General features: G+C 45.6%; 1 protein-coding gene across 1 annotated transcript in view; it reads left to right on the top strand.

Annotated features, from left to right (window-relative positions):
- LOC137301512 (otoancorin-like) overlaps positions 1-20078 on the top strand; it is an 80931-nt gene that overhangs the window by 48257 nt on the left and 12596 nt on the right. Inside the window, exons 16-19 of the mRNA XM_067971037.1 lie at positions 9024-9217; positions 9376-9469; positions 10674-10839; positions 15096-15277. Of these exons, the coding sequence (XP_067827138.1) occupies positions 9024-9217; positions 9376-9469; positions 10674-10839; positions 15096-15277 (636 nt within the window). The remainder of the gene's footprint in view (positions 1-9023; positions 9218-9375; positions 9470-10673; positions 10840-15095; positions 15278-20078) is intronic.

The following is a 20078-nucleotide window of genomic DNA, read 5'->3' as shown; positions in this document are numbered from 1 at the left end:
AACCATAAGATGGCAGTCAATCAATGTTCAGCAAGATTAAGGTCAGTGGAGCTAATGACAAACTATAGGGGAGATATATGTCTTTACCACCTGGGCATTAAGTGTTGCCTAGGCAGACCGCAGAGAGAAAATTCCAGCTGGGAGGATTGCACGCTTGTTTCTGAACCTGTCCAATTTTCCTTCCATTGATTGAAATGAATCAGGCAGGTATTGTTAGTGGTCTGTGAACCTTCCCAAGCGATTTTTCCTCTCCTCGCTCTACCCAGGCAATGCTTAACGCCCAGGCACCAAAGTCAAAAATCTGAGAGCACTGAGTTTACATATAGACCACTTGACTGCTCCTCTTCATGGTTCTCTGTATGGGTTGACTAACTCTTAACATGTTGACTTGGCATGGTGCTTCATTGACCTGAAGGAATATAGATTGCAGACAATCTGTACCTACCTCCTGGTCACGTTCTCTTTCGTTCAGGGTAACATTATTAAGAGAGGTTTTATTCTAATTGCCTACAATAGATCCAGTCGCTTAAAATTTAAGGACAAGAAAGTTATACTCAATGTAGATAGCAAGCCCAAAAAACACAAAATGGTTTCATTTCATATTTGTCACTGGCATCTCAACAAGATGATTTAAGTAAAAAGATTTCAAATAAGACTAACAAAGGAGGAAAGCATGGAGGGGGGGGGAAGGACTTACAGAATCAATACTTTACTATATGTGCATGGAAAAATTGAAATAGAGTGGGGGGTGTTGTTGAACCTATTACTGACTTTGCCTCCTGTGGAGACTCAATACTTTAAGTCTCCTCTCTTACTAAGTTACTGAATGAAGCACTATTGATATGGTATACAGTTACTTCCTGGAGTAGGTTTATAGTTTAACTCAGAAATCAGCAGGACCCTAAATCCTGATTAGAAGGTGTTTTAACTCGCAAAAATTATTTGCACCTACGGTTAACCATTGTGTCTTAAATCTTTTCGCAACAGTTCTCATGGTGTCACTGTAATTCTGCCAACCTTTAAGAGAGAGAGCTGTCCTGGTGGTTTAATGGGTAAATGCAATGTTTGGGGTGGGATTGGTACTGGGCCAAGAAGGTCATATATTTGACCCCTGGTCTGTGCTATGCTAGCTGACAGCCAGGGTGGTGGTTAGGCACTGCAGTCTGCCTTAGTGCCTTTAGATAGAGAAAAGAAAATTCAGCCAAGGTTCTTGCTGCTGAGAAATGGCACCTACTGAAAAGGGCATGTGGGCGTTTCGGGTGAGAGCAGGATCAGGCTTGGCTACAATATCCTGCATGGTCAAAAAACCTGATAACAATCTGTTTAGGCTCGTACATGAAGAATGACCTCTTGGTTGGCATTCCAGACGGCCACTGATGCTTCTAAGGCTTCGACCCAGCAAAAGGCAGTCATTTCAGGAGAGGAGGGGAGAAAAGGGAGAATAATCTTAAAGTAAAAATCATTACTGACACTTATTTACTCCTTTTCCAATCAAAATATTTGAACAATCAAATTTATAAACAGAAATAATTATATCTCCAGGCTTTTAAAACAGCATGGGGTAGATTTTTAAGTACTGGCACAATTCAGTCCAGAATTCTGCACACTCTGACATCAGAAAATAGCAAGCAGGACAAAATAAGTTCACCCTCCCCTAATTCGCTTAGAATGAAGCTCCTGCCTATTTAACTGGGAGCTTCTTGCCCCTGGTTTTTTTAAACCTGGAAATACACATACATCACAAAATTGGTGGAGATCATGAAGAATGATAGAGGTGCAGCAGCAACTTTGCGAGGTACTAACAGAAGTGCCACACACGCTCTCCACAATAGCAGAAAGGATGGATGAGTCCAACTCCATCACTAGTGGATTGGAGGCGCAGGTAAGTGTGGGAATGTCTGTGGTGGAGAGAGTGGTAGCCTCCATTGAGCTTGAAGCACGGCTCTCAAATGAGTCCATGCAGGCCATGACAGCGGCCGTGTGGACTCAGGATGCCAACATGTCTGCCGCCTTAAAGAAGCAAACAGATACGTTAGCCATGGCCTTACAATGCGGCACATCTGCTCAGCAAACTGCTGGCCAACAGAGTGGTGGGAGTGATGTTGACCTGGTTAGGTCATTAAAACTCTTCTTGCACTGAACCCAAGACCTGGGCACTGTGCTCCTGCTGCTCACCTCTTCTGCCACCTCCACCCAAGCATTTTTGGTTACAGAGCCAGGTTTCTTCTTGCCATCCATTGGAAACATTACCTCCCTCCTGGTTCTCACTGCAGCCAGCAGTACATCCAAGGAGACATCATTAAATCTAGGGGCAGCCTTCGCTTTCTTGGACTCTAATTCTCCTCTCTCTTTCAAAATCCATTCTTGGACTGGCCCTTTAAATAGTTGGCTTTAATTCACATCATTCGAGCTCGCAGTAGGCCCGCTGCGGAGCTTGGAGACGTGAAACCCAGAAACAAAGGTAATTGCCTGTAATCGAGATACGATCGCAGATTTAAATGCGTTCACTTTGCCTCCGGGTTCCCTGCACGCAAATCCACCCACCCGCTGACTTCCCACCGCCATGCTTAAATCATGGCCCAGGTCTCTACCAAATGTTCATCTCTGTTATACCACATAAACTGACACACAAAGGGCATAACATAGATGCAAATTACTCCCCCCTCCATTTTTGTCTTAAAGGTTGTACCTGGGCAACCAATCACATTAAATAGGGTATGTCCTATGTTGCAGAGTCCAGTATTAGTAAATACCTTATAATACTGCACACTGAAATTGTTGTGCTGTTTTCACTACTTATCGAGAAGATGGAAGGGGCTAGGCCCCTTGTCATGCAGGTTAAAACAACCAGTTCAATTTGTTTACAAATGAATAATTTAGATATAAGCAAATGTAGGTATAAGTAAATCCTAAACAGCACAACACATGGGGCATGATTTTGACCCCGAGCAGGTAAGGTGGCGGGGGGGTCAAATTTTGGACTGGAAACCCAGAAGTACGGGTTTCCCAGCTGTCCTTACGATTTTGACGTAAGGACGTCTTTTATTTATTTTTTGTCGGTTTGCCGTCTGACTGAAACCAGCCTGATTGACAGGCTGGTCTCAGTCGGACGGGAGAGCAGCCAAGGAGAGGGCGTGTTCAGGTAAGTCTGCAGGTAAGTCTTTGTTTGTATGGATGAGGGGGGTGGGGGCATGGAGCACTGATAGGCATGGGTGGGCATGGGGCACCAGTGGGCATGGGGGTCACAGGGGGAGTCAGTCATGGGGGGCGGGATTGGGGGTCATTCTCGGGGGGGGGGGAGGGTGTTGGGATCAGGGGTCATTGCAGGGGTTCGCGATCGTTGGGTGGGGGGTTGGAGATTGGAAGGAGGGTTCGCGATCGTTGTGGGGGAGGTCGGAGCTCATTGGGGGGGGTCCATGATCGTTGAGGGGGGGCGCCGAGCATCGTTGGTGGGGGCTCCGCGTTTGTTGCAGGGGGTGGGGGGGGGAGGGTGATCAGCGATCGTTGGGGGGGTCATTGAAGGTAGGCTTGTTGGGCCTGGTGGAAGCACTCCTGCTCCTCTGGGCCCACAAACTGTGTCAGAAAGTCACTTACCTGCAGTTTTGGGCCTTCTCGCCTCCTCTCATGTGGAGTGAAGGAGAAGGCCAGGGAATCCCAGCCCCCAGGGGGTTGAAATAGCAAATTCTGTAACAATGGAGACATACAGCATCCTTAAAAGGTTTTAGTCACCATCCCGCCTCCTGGGAGCGGGTTGGTTGCCCACCTCGTCCTGCCCAAATGAAAACCGGAAATGGACGAGTTGAAGGCAGGTTGGGGGTGGGTCTGAAATGGTTGTGATTTTGAATCTCCCCCCGCCCCCAACCCACCTGTTTTTGAATGTTAAAATCATGCCCATGATCTCGAAACAGTCCACTGCGACTTACTTTTCCCTTTTCTAATATCAGTGCAGCAAAACCTATTCTAGTTATTCCTATGGTTTCTTGAAATGGAACAGTTTGCTAGCCTGAAACAAATGAAACACCTTTTGTCCCTTAGTGAATGGAATACAATCCTGAGGTGAAGTTGTTACATGTGAAAATGCTTGTGATGTTCGACATGGGTATTAGTCTTAATGCACAGAAAGATGCACACAAAATTTTTATAATTTTGATGATGGCTATGACAATCAAAGGAAAAATAGCACAGCTTCTTGTAATATTGACAACACAATATTGGAAGACTACTGGAAGGCTACTTGCCATGGAATGCTACTGAGAAGATTAACACTCATTGAGGTAGAAATCCGTCTTGACCGGTAGCATAAAACTTCAGTAGATTCGATAGGATAGACGTCGAGAAGATGTTTCCACTTGTGGGGAGTCCAAAACGAGGGGCCATAAATCTAAGATCGTCACCAACAAATCCAATAAGGAATTCGGGAGAAACTTATTTACTCAGAGAGTGGTGAGAATGTGGAACTTGCTGCCACATGGAGTAGTTGAGGATGCATTTAAGGGGAAGCTAGATAAACACATGAGGGAGAAAGGAATAGAAGGATATGTTGATATGGTAAGATGAAGTAAGATGGGAGAAGGCTTGTGCGGAGCATAAACACCAGCATAGACTTGTTGGGCCAAATGGCCTGTTTCTGCGCTGTAAAATTCTATGCAATTCTCTGAAAAGAAAAAGGAGTGTAAAACAGGCTGCTGATTTGCTATCACCCATTTTGCGCTGCCCCATTATCTGGAATCTATTACCTGGCCGCTTTCGTACACATATATATGTATTCATCAGACATTATTGATCTAGAGGACAATGCAGATATTTTAATGAGTGAAAATCACAGTCTGTGGAGTGCAGAAATAAAAAAAAATCCCAGCTATTCATGTCTGACATCAGTCTGTAATCAAATATTTTATCAACAAGACTCCAGAAACAGAAAATTGTTAAGCTGTAACAGGACACAGAATTTCACACTGCTGAGGATAATTTATTCCCTTCAAAAAAAGTCAACTAATTATGCTAATTCGGGATGGGGTGTTTGGGCCTCTTTGTTGCACCATCAACCAGTCTGTTGCTGATCTTTTATTTAACAGTTTAACATTAACCCAGCACAAATATAACAATTTATGATAGTTACCCTTCACTTTAAAACCAAAATAATTTCGTAATCAATTTTAAAAACAGAACTCTGGTTGGAAGCTGGAGCAATACCACATTTATTTCACTTATGAGGCTGGTTTATATGATTCACTTGTGACTTTGTAATGAATATTGTATCACCTTTGTTCTCATCTCCTTAATTAACTCTGTGGGCATTGTTGATGGTTTCATCGCTCTGAATCTGATTTAAATTTAAAATGATGAGTAATTGCAGTAAATTATCAATGCGTGTTTTGCATACCACATTGCAAAATCCATTAATAAACCGTGGTGATATTTAGAAAAGAAAACAGATAACTGATGATGTCCATGATGCTCAAGACCTCTGTTAATTTATAGAGAAAATAATTAACTAAATACCACAAACACAGCTGTATTGATTCTTGGATTGTTGAATTTATTCTGAACCTAACATGAAAAGAAATATTTACTGAAATAATATTGTGGTGCAGTGACTGCCTGTTTGGTTTACTTGACAAATGCTTACCTTCATCAGATATCTGTCATTTTTATTGAACAAGGTTAGATTACCAAGACTGATTGTAATCTGTTTATAGCTCTTAGTTCATAATGAGACTGTATTGCTCATAATCATCCATGACCATCCATAGTCTAAAGCACAAGGGCCAATTTTCAAAACAGATGTGATATTGAAAGGCCATTTGCGACTCATTTCTGTCACAAATTGCCCCTGTGATGCATTGCACTCAATTCCATGTTTAGATCACTTCCATATGGGATTTCAAGTAACCTTTGTGTTGTTTCCGGTTGGGAGCCAGATAGCATACTGAATTCCCCTCATTTCAGTTCCTCACAAAGCTTGGAAACAATCACAGTGTGACAGATCCCTTAGGATAGTCAAAACCTGTTCAAGGGGATGTTATAGGGATGAAAAATATTGATTTCAAAGTTGGAAATGAAAATTGATTTTCTGATTTGACTTTATCTGCTGCACAGTCAAAACTAGAACTGAAAATGAATGATTGGGAAGCTCTAATTGGACTCTCTACATCAATGGTTCTCAAACCGTGCAGTCCAACTCCTGTTGTGCTATCACATCTCACTGAATGCCTAATCTGTGTCACCTGTCTCTCCTGATCCCAATCCACATTCCACTGGTACTGGTTTCACTGCCTCTCCTGCTTTGATTCTGTAACTCCCCACTCAATAGGATGAATGCGAAAGAAAATTGTGAAATAAGTGTTGCAATCATGAACCAGAGGTAAAAAGAGTAAGAAAGGAAAAAGAGAAACAGAAGTGAAGGAGGAGAGGGATATACATGAATGAATCATAGAATCATAGAAAGGTTACAGCACAGAAGGAAGCCATTCGGCCCATCGAGTCCGCACCGGCTCTATGCAAGAGCAATCCAGCTCGTCCCACTACCCTGCCCTTTCCCTGTCGCCCTGCAACTTTTTACCTTTCAAGTACTTATCCAGTTCCCTTTTGAAGGCCAAGATTGAATCTGCCTCCAACACCCCCTCGGGCAGTGCATTCCCGATCCTAACCACTTGCTGTGTAAAAATGTTTTTCCTCATGTCACCTTTGGTTCTTTTGCCAATCACCTTAAATCTATGTCCTCTGGTCCTTGACCCTTCCGCCAATGGGAACAGTTTCTCTTAATCTTCTCTGTCTAGACCCTTCATGATTTTGAAGGAGGAGAGTAAGGCTGCATTTACACTATAAACTGAAACCATTTTATAATAAAACTACAGTTGTAATTTAAATAAGAGAGGCGCAGAAGTGAAGGAGGGGAATGATAAAGCTAGCAGTGAAAGAGGGGAGAGAGAGCGAGAGAGACAGAGAAGCAAGGAGAAGGGACTGCAGTGATAGAAAGACAGAGGTGGTGGAGGAAATGGAGGGAGAGTGAAGTGAATGAGAGAGAGACAGAAGTGAAAGAGGAAAGAAGAGAAAGATGGAAACAAGAGTGAAAAAGAATGATAGTGTAAGTTTATTGGAAGACTTTTTAGTACCACTATCTATAGCCAATAGGGCAAGAGAGGCTATGAGAATTTTTTGGTTGGACCAAGCCTGTCACTGAGTTAGCCAAGAACTATTATTTTGTTGTTGTTTTCTTTTTTGTTTTTTTGGAAAATATCAGTAGTGAATGCAGCTTTCTACTTCAGCAAACTTCACAGCCGATTTAGAACAATGGTTCAAATTCACAATACGTGAAATCCTTTATTCTAGGTGGATTTTTATGGTCATCAGTGTTTTTCCACTTGGATTACCCAGCATCGGCATCAATATATTCTGATCTGTTGTAGCACAAAGGTCCAGCTACTCTGCCCCAGTAACCTTCAAGCTCAAAAAAGTTCCTAATTGTACATTTTCACATCTCCCACAGCAACCATCCTGAAGGCCTGTTTGAATGATGATGCCTACTTACTGCCAAATTGTGAACCGTTGTGTTTTATGAACCCTGGCTCATTAAGAACTAGTATGAGAGTGACCCACTTTATTTCATGGGAAATCCCTCCAGCAGATAAAGATGAGACTCTCAGCCCATTAGTTTGGGCTGGATTTAAATTCAAGAAGTTTGTGGTCTAACAGCTCCAATACAGTGCAATCAGTGCTAAAAATGAACAATCATGCTTGACAAATCGCATAGAATTTTTTTGAGGAGGTAACAAACATGATAAATGGGGAAATGCAGTGGATGTAGTGTGCATGGCCTTTAGGAATTTCTCTGACAAGGTACCAAACTCGGTTAAAAATTGGCTAGCAGAGAGAACACAGAGAGTAGGAGTTAAGGCAATTATTCAGAGTGGTCGGAAGTAGTTAATGGTTCATTTCTGGGGTCATTTATGTGCACTGTGTATATCAATGATTTGGACGTAGGCCCAGAGAAGCTGGTGCCAAAATTTTCTGATGATACCAAAATAAAAGGTTTGGTTAATTCTTCAGAAGACCAAAGGAAGCTGCAAAAGGACATTGATAAGATAGGGGAATGAGCTAAAAAGTGGTCGATAAGTGTGAGGTAATGTTTTTTGGTTTAAAAAAACCAATAACAGCAGTAATAATACTCTGAATGGGACTAGGTTTGGTGCTGTGTAAGAGCAGAGGGATTTGAGGGTAAGGTTTACAGAACATTAAATGCATCACCTCAGGTTGATAAAGCTGTAAAAAATAAAAACTAATAGAATTCTAGGTTTTATCTCAAAATCTACAGAATATAAAGACCAAGAGGTAATGATGAACCAATATAAAACCTTAATAAGACCTCAGTTAAGATACTGTGTGCAATATTGGGCTCCACACCATAGGAAGGATGTTGAGGCTCTAGAGAGGGTACAATGTGGATTCATTTGGATGCTGCCTGGTGTGAGGAAATACAAATACAAAGAAAGACTTGAAAAACTGGATCTTTTTTCTGATAACCATACAGACATGATAGAAGTGCTTAATATTATGAAAGGATGGAGCAGGATAGATAGAAGAAGATTGTTTCCAGTAATTGAGGGGTCAAGAACAAGGGGCCATAGGTATAATATTAAATGTAAGAGATTTAGAACTGAGGACAGGAGAAACTTCTTTACATAGAGAGTTGTGAGGCCTTGGAACTCGTTTCCAGGGTTAATGGTTGAGGCAGAAACTAAGTTAACATTTAAGATTAGATTGGATAGGTGGATGAAAGAAAAGTGTTTGAAGGGACATGGGAATTTGATAGGTAAATGTGATTAGAACTATTTGCTCACATGGAGGGTAATCACTGACAGGGCTGGTTGGGTCAAATGGCTTGTTTCCATGTTGCGTCTTCCACGTATCTCTATGTTACTCTTATACAAATGAGGTGATTTGTGATGTTTGAATTTTATGCAGAAAAAAACCTGATGTAGTGATTCGCTGTTTGAGTTACTCATTCCGTTGTTCATTGACAGAATTTGACTGCTTCCTCAATGACAAAGGATCAAGGCAACAGCTTGGGATCCCTGGTCTGTGCATTCAGCACTGAAGAAATTAAAAACTTAAACAACACCGTGTTTCTTGAGATTGTTGATCAGCTCCGTGAATGTGGACGATTTGATGGAGAGAAGAAAAAAGCTCTTAGAGAGAAGATCCTGTCAGCCTACCCGTAAGTACAAAGCAGACAATGGTCAATTTGGAAATAAGTTAACTACAGTTTTAGTTAGATAAGAGGTTTTCAGAGTTTGTATAACGAATGCATATGATAAATTTGAGTGTAATTAAAGATACTGTCTATATAAAATATATTGTTTTTTTTTAACCAAGGCCTCTCTCAAACTGGACAGTTGATGAGCTAATTCAACTGCAAGGCTTGCTGGCAGTTCTTCAGCCTGATGATTTTAAATTAATCCCCAACAGCGTAAGTAGACTACCATAACTGCGCCTCACCATAGTTATTTTACATTTGGTACCTGCACTGACAGGTATAGTCACAGGTGCTGAGTAACAAACATCAGGATTGGATTAGGTGTCATGTGTTGATTGCCAAAATTTATCGGCCACTTTCACCAAGCTCCCATGCTCCCAGTAGGGAACCATGCTCAAAGGACAAGCTAATGGGAATGGGGCTACAACACTGTACCACCAAATCTCCAACCCACCCTCCCGATGAGCATGGCTCCCTGCTTGGAATGCGGGATCAGTGAATTTACCCTCATCTGCAGGCAGAAGGCATTGTCATGTCATAACCAAATATGTTAATAGAAATATAAAACGTATGAGAAAAAAGTTTAATTTACCCTCAAACCCGTGATCTAAAAACAGCAACTTGCATTTTTATAATGCCTTTTATGTAGAAAGATATCCCAAGATACCTCACAAAGCATAAGGAAAAATAGATGCCAAGCCAAAGAAGAGTGTATGAAAGGTAACCAAAAGCTTGGTCAAAGGGCTACTATACATATATGAGAAAAGGATGTCATGGTCTCACGTACAATAAAGCCTTGATCCTTGCTATATCATAGCTGTAGGGTTTTTTTATTCATTCATGGGCGTCGCTGGTACGGCCAGCATTTATTGCCCATCCCTAATGGTGTTTATTTTTGTTTTGTACCAATATCAGTATTATCTTTACTATGCCTTGCCTTAAAGGGGTATGAGAAAAGTACCACAGTGGCGCGATGGCTCAATTTATGAGATAGTATAGTTCAGTTTTTCTCCCTTTTCCGTTGCACTTGGGATCATTGTTGTTGCTCTTCTCTGTAGCCTTTCCAACACTTATATTTCTTTCTGTGATTTGCTTACTGGAAGTGAGCATAGTACTTTAAATGTGGTCCAACCAATGCATTGTAAAACCTTAAACTAACTTCTGTGAATTTGTGTTCTACTTTTCTGCCTATATATCCAAGTATTCTACTAGCTCTTCTAACTACTGCGACATATTATCTAGACATTGTACACTATTACTACAGGGGCTTTTCTAAGTCTCCCTTTGCTAATTCATGTCCAGTCATTCTATGCCTATGGCCCATGTATTTTTTGGATGTAGTTAAATGCTAATAATCCTTTATTGTAATACATGTTTAACGTGGACTTCATTTTGTAACATTTGGCTTTTTCTTTAGGATGACATCAAAATAGCACTCGAGGAAATCCTCTCCTCCCGCAAGTCTGCTGAAAATTTCATCCCTCCTGATTTTGACAATTCCGCCAATTTCTCTGCACTTTATCAGAAACTCTTCAATATTCTGAACAATAAGTCAGAGAGCAGCAGGAGAAGACGGGCAACAGGTATGTATCACAGAGGTTACCAACTTTGAGAAGGACAACAGGGGGAATCAGAACTAGAGTAACAGTATGGGGGACATTTTTGTCTTTGCCACCTGGGCGTTAAGCATCTGCTGGGCTGAGCAGAGAGAATAAAATAAGGGTGGAGAGAGAGAAACTATTTCCGCTGGTTGGGGATTCGAGGAGTAGGGGGAACAGTCTAAAAATTAGAGCCAGACCTTTCAGGAGTGAGATTAGAAAACATTTCTGCACACAAAGGGTGGTCGAAGTTTGGAACTCTCTTCTGCAAATGGCAATTGATACTAGCTCAATTGCTAAATTTAAATCTGAGATAGATAGCTTTTTGGCAACCAAAAGTATTAAGGGATATGGGCCAAAGGCAGGTATATGGAGCTAGATCAAAGATCAGTCATGATCATATCAAATGGTGGAGCAAGCACGAGGGGCTGAATGGCCTACTCCTGTTCCTATGTTCCTGTTCCTATGTTCCAGAGGATCGCATGTCAGTAACAGTGCCCACCTGATTGTCCTTCCATTTGAGTTAATGGGAGGAAACTTGGGCAGAGTCTATAACCGAGGTGGGATCCTTCCCGTCTGACTTCCCTCTCTGCTCTCTGCCCATGAGATGCTTAATGCCCAGGCGGTTATGATGAAGATCTACTCCTATGTAGCTAGATGTGGGGAAATTATTTTTAATTCTTTTCATTGATAAACCTGGGTGAAGTACGAAGGCCTGTAGAAGACAAAATAATCATAAATACTAATTAGGTAACACCAAAGTTGAGGTTAAAACCATTTGCTTTCTTTTGGGGGCACTCATTACATTGAGGTCCAAGAGTTTGTGTTTTAACATTTTAATGCAGATATACTTTTGGCTTGGTACAGTTTTCATTCAGTTTGGATCAGTGGGTAGCATTCTCGCCTCTGAGTCAGAAGGTGGTAGGTTCAAGCCCCACTCCAGAGACTTGAGTACACAATCTAGGCTGACACATCAGTGCAGAACAGAGGGAGTGCTGCACTGTTGGAGACGCCATCTTTCATATGAGATGTTAAACCGAGGCCCTGTCTGCCATCTCAGGTAGATGTACAAGAACCCATGGTACTATTCGAAGAAAAGCAGGGAGTTCTCCCGGTTCCTGGCCAACATTTATCCCTCAACTAATACATGAAACAGATGATCTGGTCATTTATTATATTGCTGTGGGACTCTGCTGTGTGCAAACTTGCTGCCGCATTTCTTACATTAAAATAGTAACTACACTTCAAAAGTTCTTTGTTGGCTGTAAAGTGCTTTGGGACGTCCTGAAGTTATGAAAAGTACTGTATAAATGCAAGTTTTTTCTTTCTTTAGATGGTAAATGGTTTAAGTACTTATAATTACATAGAAATTACAACACAGACTGTTCAGCCCAATCAGTTTGTGTTGGTGTTTATCCTCCACACAAGCAGTAGTCCTAATATCATGTGCCTGCCCTATTCCCATATCTCTTTATTCCGTTTCTCCATCAGTCATCTATTTAACCTATTCTTAAACATTGACATGGCCTCTGCTTCAATCATCAACTCTGGTAGTGCATTCCTCAGCCTTATAACCCTCTGTGGAAAAAAAGTTTCTCTTGCTCTCTCTGTCTTAAATCTCTTGCATTTATTCTTATATTCCCTCGTTGTATACCCCTCAACCACTGGAAACAATGGAAATGAAACTCAGGCAGTCTGGAACAGGCGGCCGATCCGCATTGCCAGATTTACACCTGGGTAGCAAGTTGAAAATCTACCCCAGTCTGTTTCTATTGATGCTGTCACGATGCTTCATAATTTTAAACACGGTCTATCAATCACCCCATTATCTCTTCTGTTCTAATGAAAATAGCCCCAATTTTCCAATTTCCTCTTTTCTAATCAGTTTTTAATCCAACTTGCCGCTGTAAAAATAAAGTATGTGGAAATGTAGTGCAAGCACATTAATCAATTGTATGTGAATGTTGCTGATCGGAAAATCACACCTCCTAACACTGGGGTGGGGAGTGGGGGAGAGTCAGGTGGTGATTCCTCTGTGCGCTTGGTGTGTCAAAGTCATAAACCCATTTATAAAGGTCAAAATTAAGATTTTGTTACATTAACATAAGGAATCTTCCCCTAGATCTGATGCTATTTCTAAGTCTATGTTGATACTGCAGGGATGTTAAGAGTCCCTGGTATGTTAACTCCAAAAGGGTCACAGCAACATTTGTGCATCACTTCTAAGAATTTTGTAATCCACCAAAATGCTAAATTACACATGCCAACATAAGCATTTCCCTGTGGCCAAGACTGTTGAAATTTTAAAAACTCATACTTGCTTATTAAAAATATAATTGAGACAATAAATCTCTCTAATCAGGAATGGTTTGAAGGCCTGAATTTGCTTTATGAAATGCTGCCAGTACAGTTTATATTGGCCCATTGCAAGCAGTAAGGGAATGGTGAAACCATAATCTTCATAAATATAGTATGGAGGGCTATAACGAAGTCTCAAAGATTAATTTATTCTGCCTAGTTCTGCAGCTTTAGGATTGTCCCAGTTTCTTTCTTACCCTTATTTCCAGCCACAGGTGCTCCCACTAACCATGGTTCTCAACTTGTTTGTTGTAACCATGACTTTTGTTGCTCCAACCTCAATCGAGCTGCCCCTTGCATCAATTGCATTGAAATGACATCTTTGGTCAGGCAAATCCTCTGCTCTATTGAACCCTTGATAGTGTCAATTCTGCAATGACTGGTTGTTTGGCACTTACCATGTGCAATCACTGTGAAACAGCAATCAAAAAGCAGATAGCATGCTGAACTATATACCCAAAACAGCTAGAGAACAAGGAGGAAATTATGCACAATACTTTTGTCAGGCTGCACTTGAATACGGTGTTATATCAGTCCATAATGCAAGCATTATAATTTGTGCTTGCAAAATTGAAACAAGAGAAAGTTTAAAGAAGAACCCTTTGCAGCATTGTACAAGCTGTGGGTTTGTATAACGGTTTCACCATAGGAGTGACGTGTGCCTATGTTTTAAATGAATGAATAAATGGATTTACTTTTCTATAGTATTTATTTCCTTATGTATTTCTTTAAGGCCTCCTCTCAGTTGTCTCCTAATCATCAAGATCCAATGGGGACAATCAAACCCTGGAGATAATGCAGAGCAGTGAATGATTCCTTGCATCCGATAACTGTGTTATGAGGAAATATTGGAAAGTTATCAGCTTTTCAACCTTGCAAGGAGGCACTGAGAGAGCGGAGGTCTTTTAGGTATATAAGATAGTACATGTTATAGAAAAGGTAAATCAGAAACATTACTTCAAGTTAAAACATAACCGTGAGATAAGGGGGCACAGTTCAAACTACTGAAAGGCAAATTGAGGATGAATGTGAGATAGATTATTCACACAAACTGTGTTCAACACATGGAATTGACTTCTGGGTAGGGTAGTGGAAACAAATTCCTGAAATTATTTAACGAACAGTTGGAAGGTGTGTGGGGGGGATCTGTAGGTTCTTTCTGGAGGATTGGCTAGGATGGGCTGAATGGGCTTCATCACCTGCACCTATCTTGTGAAACCATGTCCATTACCAATGATAATTAAATTTGATGTGGAGATGTCGGTGATGGACTGGGGTTGACAAATGTAAACAATTTTACAACACCAGGTTATAGTCCAACAATTTTATTTTAAAATCCACAAGCTTTCGGAGGCTTCCTCCTTCCTCAGGTGAATGTGGAAATGAAATCCTCAAACCTATCGCATTTATAAATCACAGAGCAATGCCTGGTGATTACAGATAGTCTTTTCAACTGCCCGTTGCCAAGGCAACCAAAGTGTTCAGACAGATAGGTGTTACCTACAAGGCCACCGAATATACAAATGGCCAGAACTAAAAAAACAGATGGTGTGGAGATGCCAATTGAAAAAACAGAGCGAGAGAGGCAGAAACATATCGACAGCAATTGACCCGTTATGTTAAAAACCGATAACCGATAAATTTGAGAAATCAGTCCAAGAGCATAAATAATAATCTTTACTCCATTACTTTGCTAAAGCTGACCAGGGAAATTGCTTTGAACCTAATTTCCAGTCGAACTGTTGCAATGATCCTGAATCCGTAGGGCATAGATCCTGCATTCCATTTTCGAGAATTGTGATTTTTTTTTTGACTTCACCAGAACTAAACATCAGACTAGGCAAATATCTTTCTTCTTATCCTTTGTTTTTTTTTACTTCCAGATTGCACAGAAAGTCCCACCTTAGAGAAAATTGAAATTCTTGGTGAAGCAAACAATTTGTGGACTGCTGATCAGTTGAGATGCATTTCAGTCGAAGACTTCATAAATTCACTGGACATACTGACTGAGGTCACAGGCTTCAATAATGATCAGCTGACAGCTTTAAAGGAGAAGGCCTTGGAGGTGAGGAGTTGGAATAATGATGGGAGAAGAAATGCTCTGGTTGTTTCAGTAGCAACATTGTGAACACATTCTAAAAACATTGGGAGCCAATTTTCATATACAACGCACATCAGGCAGGCAGACGGCGGAGAAATCGCACAACCCGCCAGGTGACACCAGTGAGAGGCCCAAACCATTTTCATGGTTGGTGCTCTTCTGTATAATTTAGGAGAGTTGCGAGTGACTGACAGGCAGCTTACCAATTGGATGGGATGGGAATTCCAGTCGCGCCACTGGGGAGCCGAGCCAAAATTATTGCCTTAAGGGGGAGTGAGCAACCCTGGGGGTACAATGAGTGACCAGAAGTGGGTAGGAAGATTTTTGTGAGGCCAGGAGTAACCTTCATGGTCCTCCTGGCACCCCCCACCCCCCACCGCCCCACCCCCAAAGAAAATCAATGGCTCCACTTTTTTGAGGCCATTTTCGGAGCGGAGTGAGGCGGTCCCTTTAGGGACCATGTGTTGGACCTATAAATGGCATAGGCCGCTGATATAAATATTTCTAATAAAGCTTTTGCCTGTTTTTGGGTGGCAGCGCTGGCCACCCATGTCGAGGCCCGCTCAAAATTTGAGTTGGGTGGGCCTTGGGCTGCCAGTGGGTAGTAGAATCTTTTTAAAAAGTTGTGCCTGCTTACCATCCCATTTTTCAGCATGAATAGAGCAGTCAGCAGATGAAAATCACCTGCATTGTGTTTATAATGATGATACACATAGCAACCAGGGCAGTTCGTCCTGCAGTGTTACACAGTATGTGGAGGAAGGGTGGAGGGATCTCTGTCAGAAAGAGGTCAGCTTTCACATTCTGTTCTATCATCAACAATTCAATTGTCTCTAAATTGTAAATGCTGTTGCAGCAGAGCCTTCTTAAATGAAAAATAACATCTTGCATTTAAAGGGCTCCTTTAACGTGTCACAACTTTGCAAAGTACTTCACACAATGAAGCACAGTGACTGTTATTATTCGAGCAAAATGTTTGTATCTAATTTTCTAGCTAAATTAGTGATACCAATTGGATGATTAGATTAAAACCAGTGTTAATTGTATCCATATGATTTATATCAATTAGTGTTAATTGTATTCAGGTGGTGCATATCAGTTGGGAACTCTCTTGCATCCATTTATGTGAAAGCTTATCGAGGGTGTGGAGGGGGTAATGGGGATCTCTGTGAATAAAGGTTTGGAAGCAACTGAAGATCAGGCTGTAGTCGTCTATCCTTCACCACCTGGCTATCCAATTTATTACAACCAGTGGAGAACCATTTTCTCCAGGCTGCTCTGCAATGAGTCCTTATCTGTTGCCACACAGCCGGATAGCGGGTCTCCACCATGAACTAAGCCATTTACCGCACACCTCAGGAAAGCCAAGCAGAACCTCCATGTATGCCTGATGCTCTGCTAGCATACTTCTCATGGTAGAACCACTAAGATCATCATCCCCTTACTGTGCAGTCAGGGGCTGACACATCTTATACCTCCACTCTCAACTTCATCAGGCTCCACTTCCACATTTGTACCCCTTTGGCTTCCTTGTGCTCTGTGCCTCACCATATGTCAATTCTTCATCTACACTCTCTGTATTCCCTTGAGTGGATGTCTCTGGGCTGCTGAGTGCAAGGGAGGGTCAATAATGGGGTGAGAGAGTGGTTTTCCAGTGTTGCCAGAGGTAGAGGGGACTGCAAGGCATTGCATTTCCTCCTCCAGTAGCCTGGCATTGTATGTTGTCTTCTTCTGCAGGAGGAATGTACAGTATTAATTGGCTACTGCAGTCTCCAGATCCTACAGCCACAATCATTTTGGTCTACTCAAAATGTGATTTTGTTTTACCCCCGAGGATTCATTGAATGGATGGTAGTAATAGGGAAGATGGATCTAGGATGTGAAATATCAATGTGCTAGCATGCAATACAGGATGTTAGGTACTTAACATGAGTGCTGCCAAGTGACTTTACTTCTGGGACAAGGAACATGGTACCATGTGATATCCCAAGGGGCAATGCTTGATCATTGTACTATCCATTAAATTCTCTGTGATTCATTTAACTGCACTGTTGTTCATCTGAAAACAATCTTACCTTTGCTGACCTAGTAAAGCCATGAAACCTCTTTTGACATTGCAAGAGGGTTCTTGGGATTATGGAGGTCCTACTCACAGCTACAGACACCTCCTTCCACAAGGCGGCATGAGTGTTTTCAGATGAATAACGGTGCCGTTAAATGAACACAGAGAATTTAATGGATATTCCCTAGTACAATGATCAAGCTTTGCCCCTTGGGGTATCACATGGTACCATGTTCCTTGTCCCAGTTTCTACCCTGGTACTCCAACAATTACACCCTTCCAGTCTCTACTTTGGGCCAGCAGCATGTCCACATCATCCTCCGAGATGTTAATACAAAAGTTGTACCCATGGTCCACCTCCTTTCCCCCTTCCCAATGTATCTAGAACCCCTGCTAGCTAGACTCTTGCCCTTGTCCTGCTAGCACTATTTAAATTGGCCGATCTCAGGATTTCTAACAGAGTCAGCCTCCTCCAATCTCGGCGGATGTAAGTCCTGCCTCACCACACTTATGCCGCCGCATCAGGGACCCAATAATTTCCAGGCCATAGTTTTTAAGGAACTGTCAGTTCTGTAGTGTCCCCCCCCCCCGCGCCCTCTCTCTCCCGCCCCCCCTCTCTCCCCCCCCCCCCCCCATCTCTTCCCCCCCCCTCTCTTCCCCCCCCCCCCCCGCCCGGCGCCCTCTCTCTTCCCCCCCCCCGGCGCCCTCTCTCTTCCCCCCCCTCCGGCGCCCTCTCTCTTCCCCCCCCCCCGGCGCCCTCTCTCTTCCCCCCCCCCCCCCCCCCGGCGCCCTCTCTCTTCCCCCCCCCCCCCCCCCGGCGCCCTCTCTCTTCCCCCCCCCCCCCCCCGGCGCCCTCTCTCTTCCCCCCCCCCCCCCCCCCGGCGCCCGCTCTCTTCCCCCCCCCCCCCCCCCCCGGCGCCCGCTCTCTTCCCCCCCCCCCCCCCCGGCGCCCTCTCTCTTCCCCCCCCCCCCCCCCCGGCGCCCTCTCTCTTCCCCCCCCCCCCCCCGGCGCCCTCTCTCTTCCCCCCCCCCCCCCCCCCCCGGCGCCCTCTCTCTTCCCCCCCCCACCCCCCTCTCTCTTCCCCCCCCCCCCCCCCCGGCGCCCTCTCTCTTCCCCCCCCCCCCCCCCCCGGCGCCCTCTCTCTTCCCCCCCCCCCCCCCCCCCGGCGCCCTCTCTCTTCCCCCCCCCCCCCCCCCCGGCGCCCTCTCTCTTCCCCCCCCCCCCCGGCGCCCTCTCTCTTCCCCCCCCCACCCCCCGGCGCCCTCTCTCTTCCCCCCCCCCCCCCCGGCGCCCTCTCTCTTCCCCCCCCCCCCCCCCCCCGGCGCCCTCTCTCTTCCCCCCCCCCCCCCCCCCCGGCGCCCTCTCTCTTCCCCCCCCCCCCCCCCCGGCGCCCTCTCTCTTCCCCCCCCCCCCCCCCCCCCGGCGCCCTCTCTCTTCCCCCCCCCCCCCCCCCCCCCGGCGCCCTCTCTCTTCCCCCCCCCCCCCCCCCCCCGGCGCCCTCTCTCTTCACCCCCCCACCCCCCTCTCTCTTCCCCCCCCCCCCCCCCCCCGGCGCCCTCTCTCTTCCCCCCCCCCCCCCCCGGCGCCCTCTCTCTTCCCCCCCCCACCCCCCTCTCTCTTCCCCCCCCCCCCCCCCGGCGCCCTCTCTCTTCCCCCCCCCCCCCCCCGGCGCCCTCTCTCTTCCCCCCCCCCCCCCCCCCGGCGCCCTCTCTCTTCCCCCCCCCCCCCCCCCCGGCGCCCTCTCTCTTCCCCCCCCCCCCCCCCCCCGGCGCCCTCTCTCTTCCCCCCCCCCCCCCCCCCCGGCGCCCTCTCTCTTCCCCCCCCCCCCCCCCCCCGGCGCCCTCTCTCTTCCCCCCCCCCCCCCCCCGGCGCCCTCTCTCTTCCCCCCCCCCCCCCCCCGGCGCCCTCTCTCTCCCCCCCCCCCCCCCCCCCCGGCGCCCTCTCTCTTCCCCCCCCCCCCCCCCCCGGCGCCCTCTCTCTTCCCCCCCCCCCCCCCCCGGCGCCCTCTCTCTTCCCCCCCCACCCCCCTCTCTCTTCCCCCCCCCACCCCCTCTCTCTCCCACCCCTCTCCCCCCCCCCCACCCACCTCCCCCCCCACCCCCCTCTCTCTTCCCCCCCCCCACCCCCGCGCCCTCTCTCTCCCACCCCTCTCCCCCCCCCCACCCACCTCCCCCACCCCCACCCCCCCCCACCCACCTCCCCCCACCCACCCACCTCCCCCCCACCCACCCACCTCCCCACCCACCTCCCCCCCCCCACCCACCTCCCCCCCCCCACCCACCCACCCACCTCCACCCACCCACCCACCCACCCACCTCCCCCCCCCCCCCCCACCCACCCACCTCCCCCCCCCCCCCCCACCCACCCACCTCCCCCCCCCCCCCACCCACCCTCCCCCCCCCCCCCCCACCCACCCACCTCCCCCCCCCCCACCCACCCACCAGCTTTCACTCAGCAAACTGCTCAGTTTGAACTCAGGAGCTCGCTGTGTGGATGATCACATGCACAGAGCCATGTCCCATATCTTATTAGCATGTTGGAGCATTCCTGAGAGTTATACTTGAACAATTGGCCTTCAATACAAAGTTAATGAAAAACACTGCTCTGGGAGCCAGTCAATTTGATTGATCTCACTGCACATAAGAGAGGCCCAGTGCATGAATTAGATGAGTAAAAGAACTGATTGAAGATTCCAGATGCTT

Source organism: Heptranchias perlo, chromosome 33 (genome assembly GCF_035084215.1).
Source record: "Heptranchias perlo isolate sHepPer1 chromosome 33, sHepPer1.hap1, whole genome shotgun sequence".
Classification (NCBI taxonomy): Eukaryota; Metazoa; Chordata; class Chondrichthyes; order Hexanchiformes; family Hexanchidae; genus Heptranchias; species Heptranchias perlo.
This window is presented reverse-complemented; position numbering and strand designations above follow the sequence as displayed.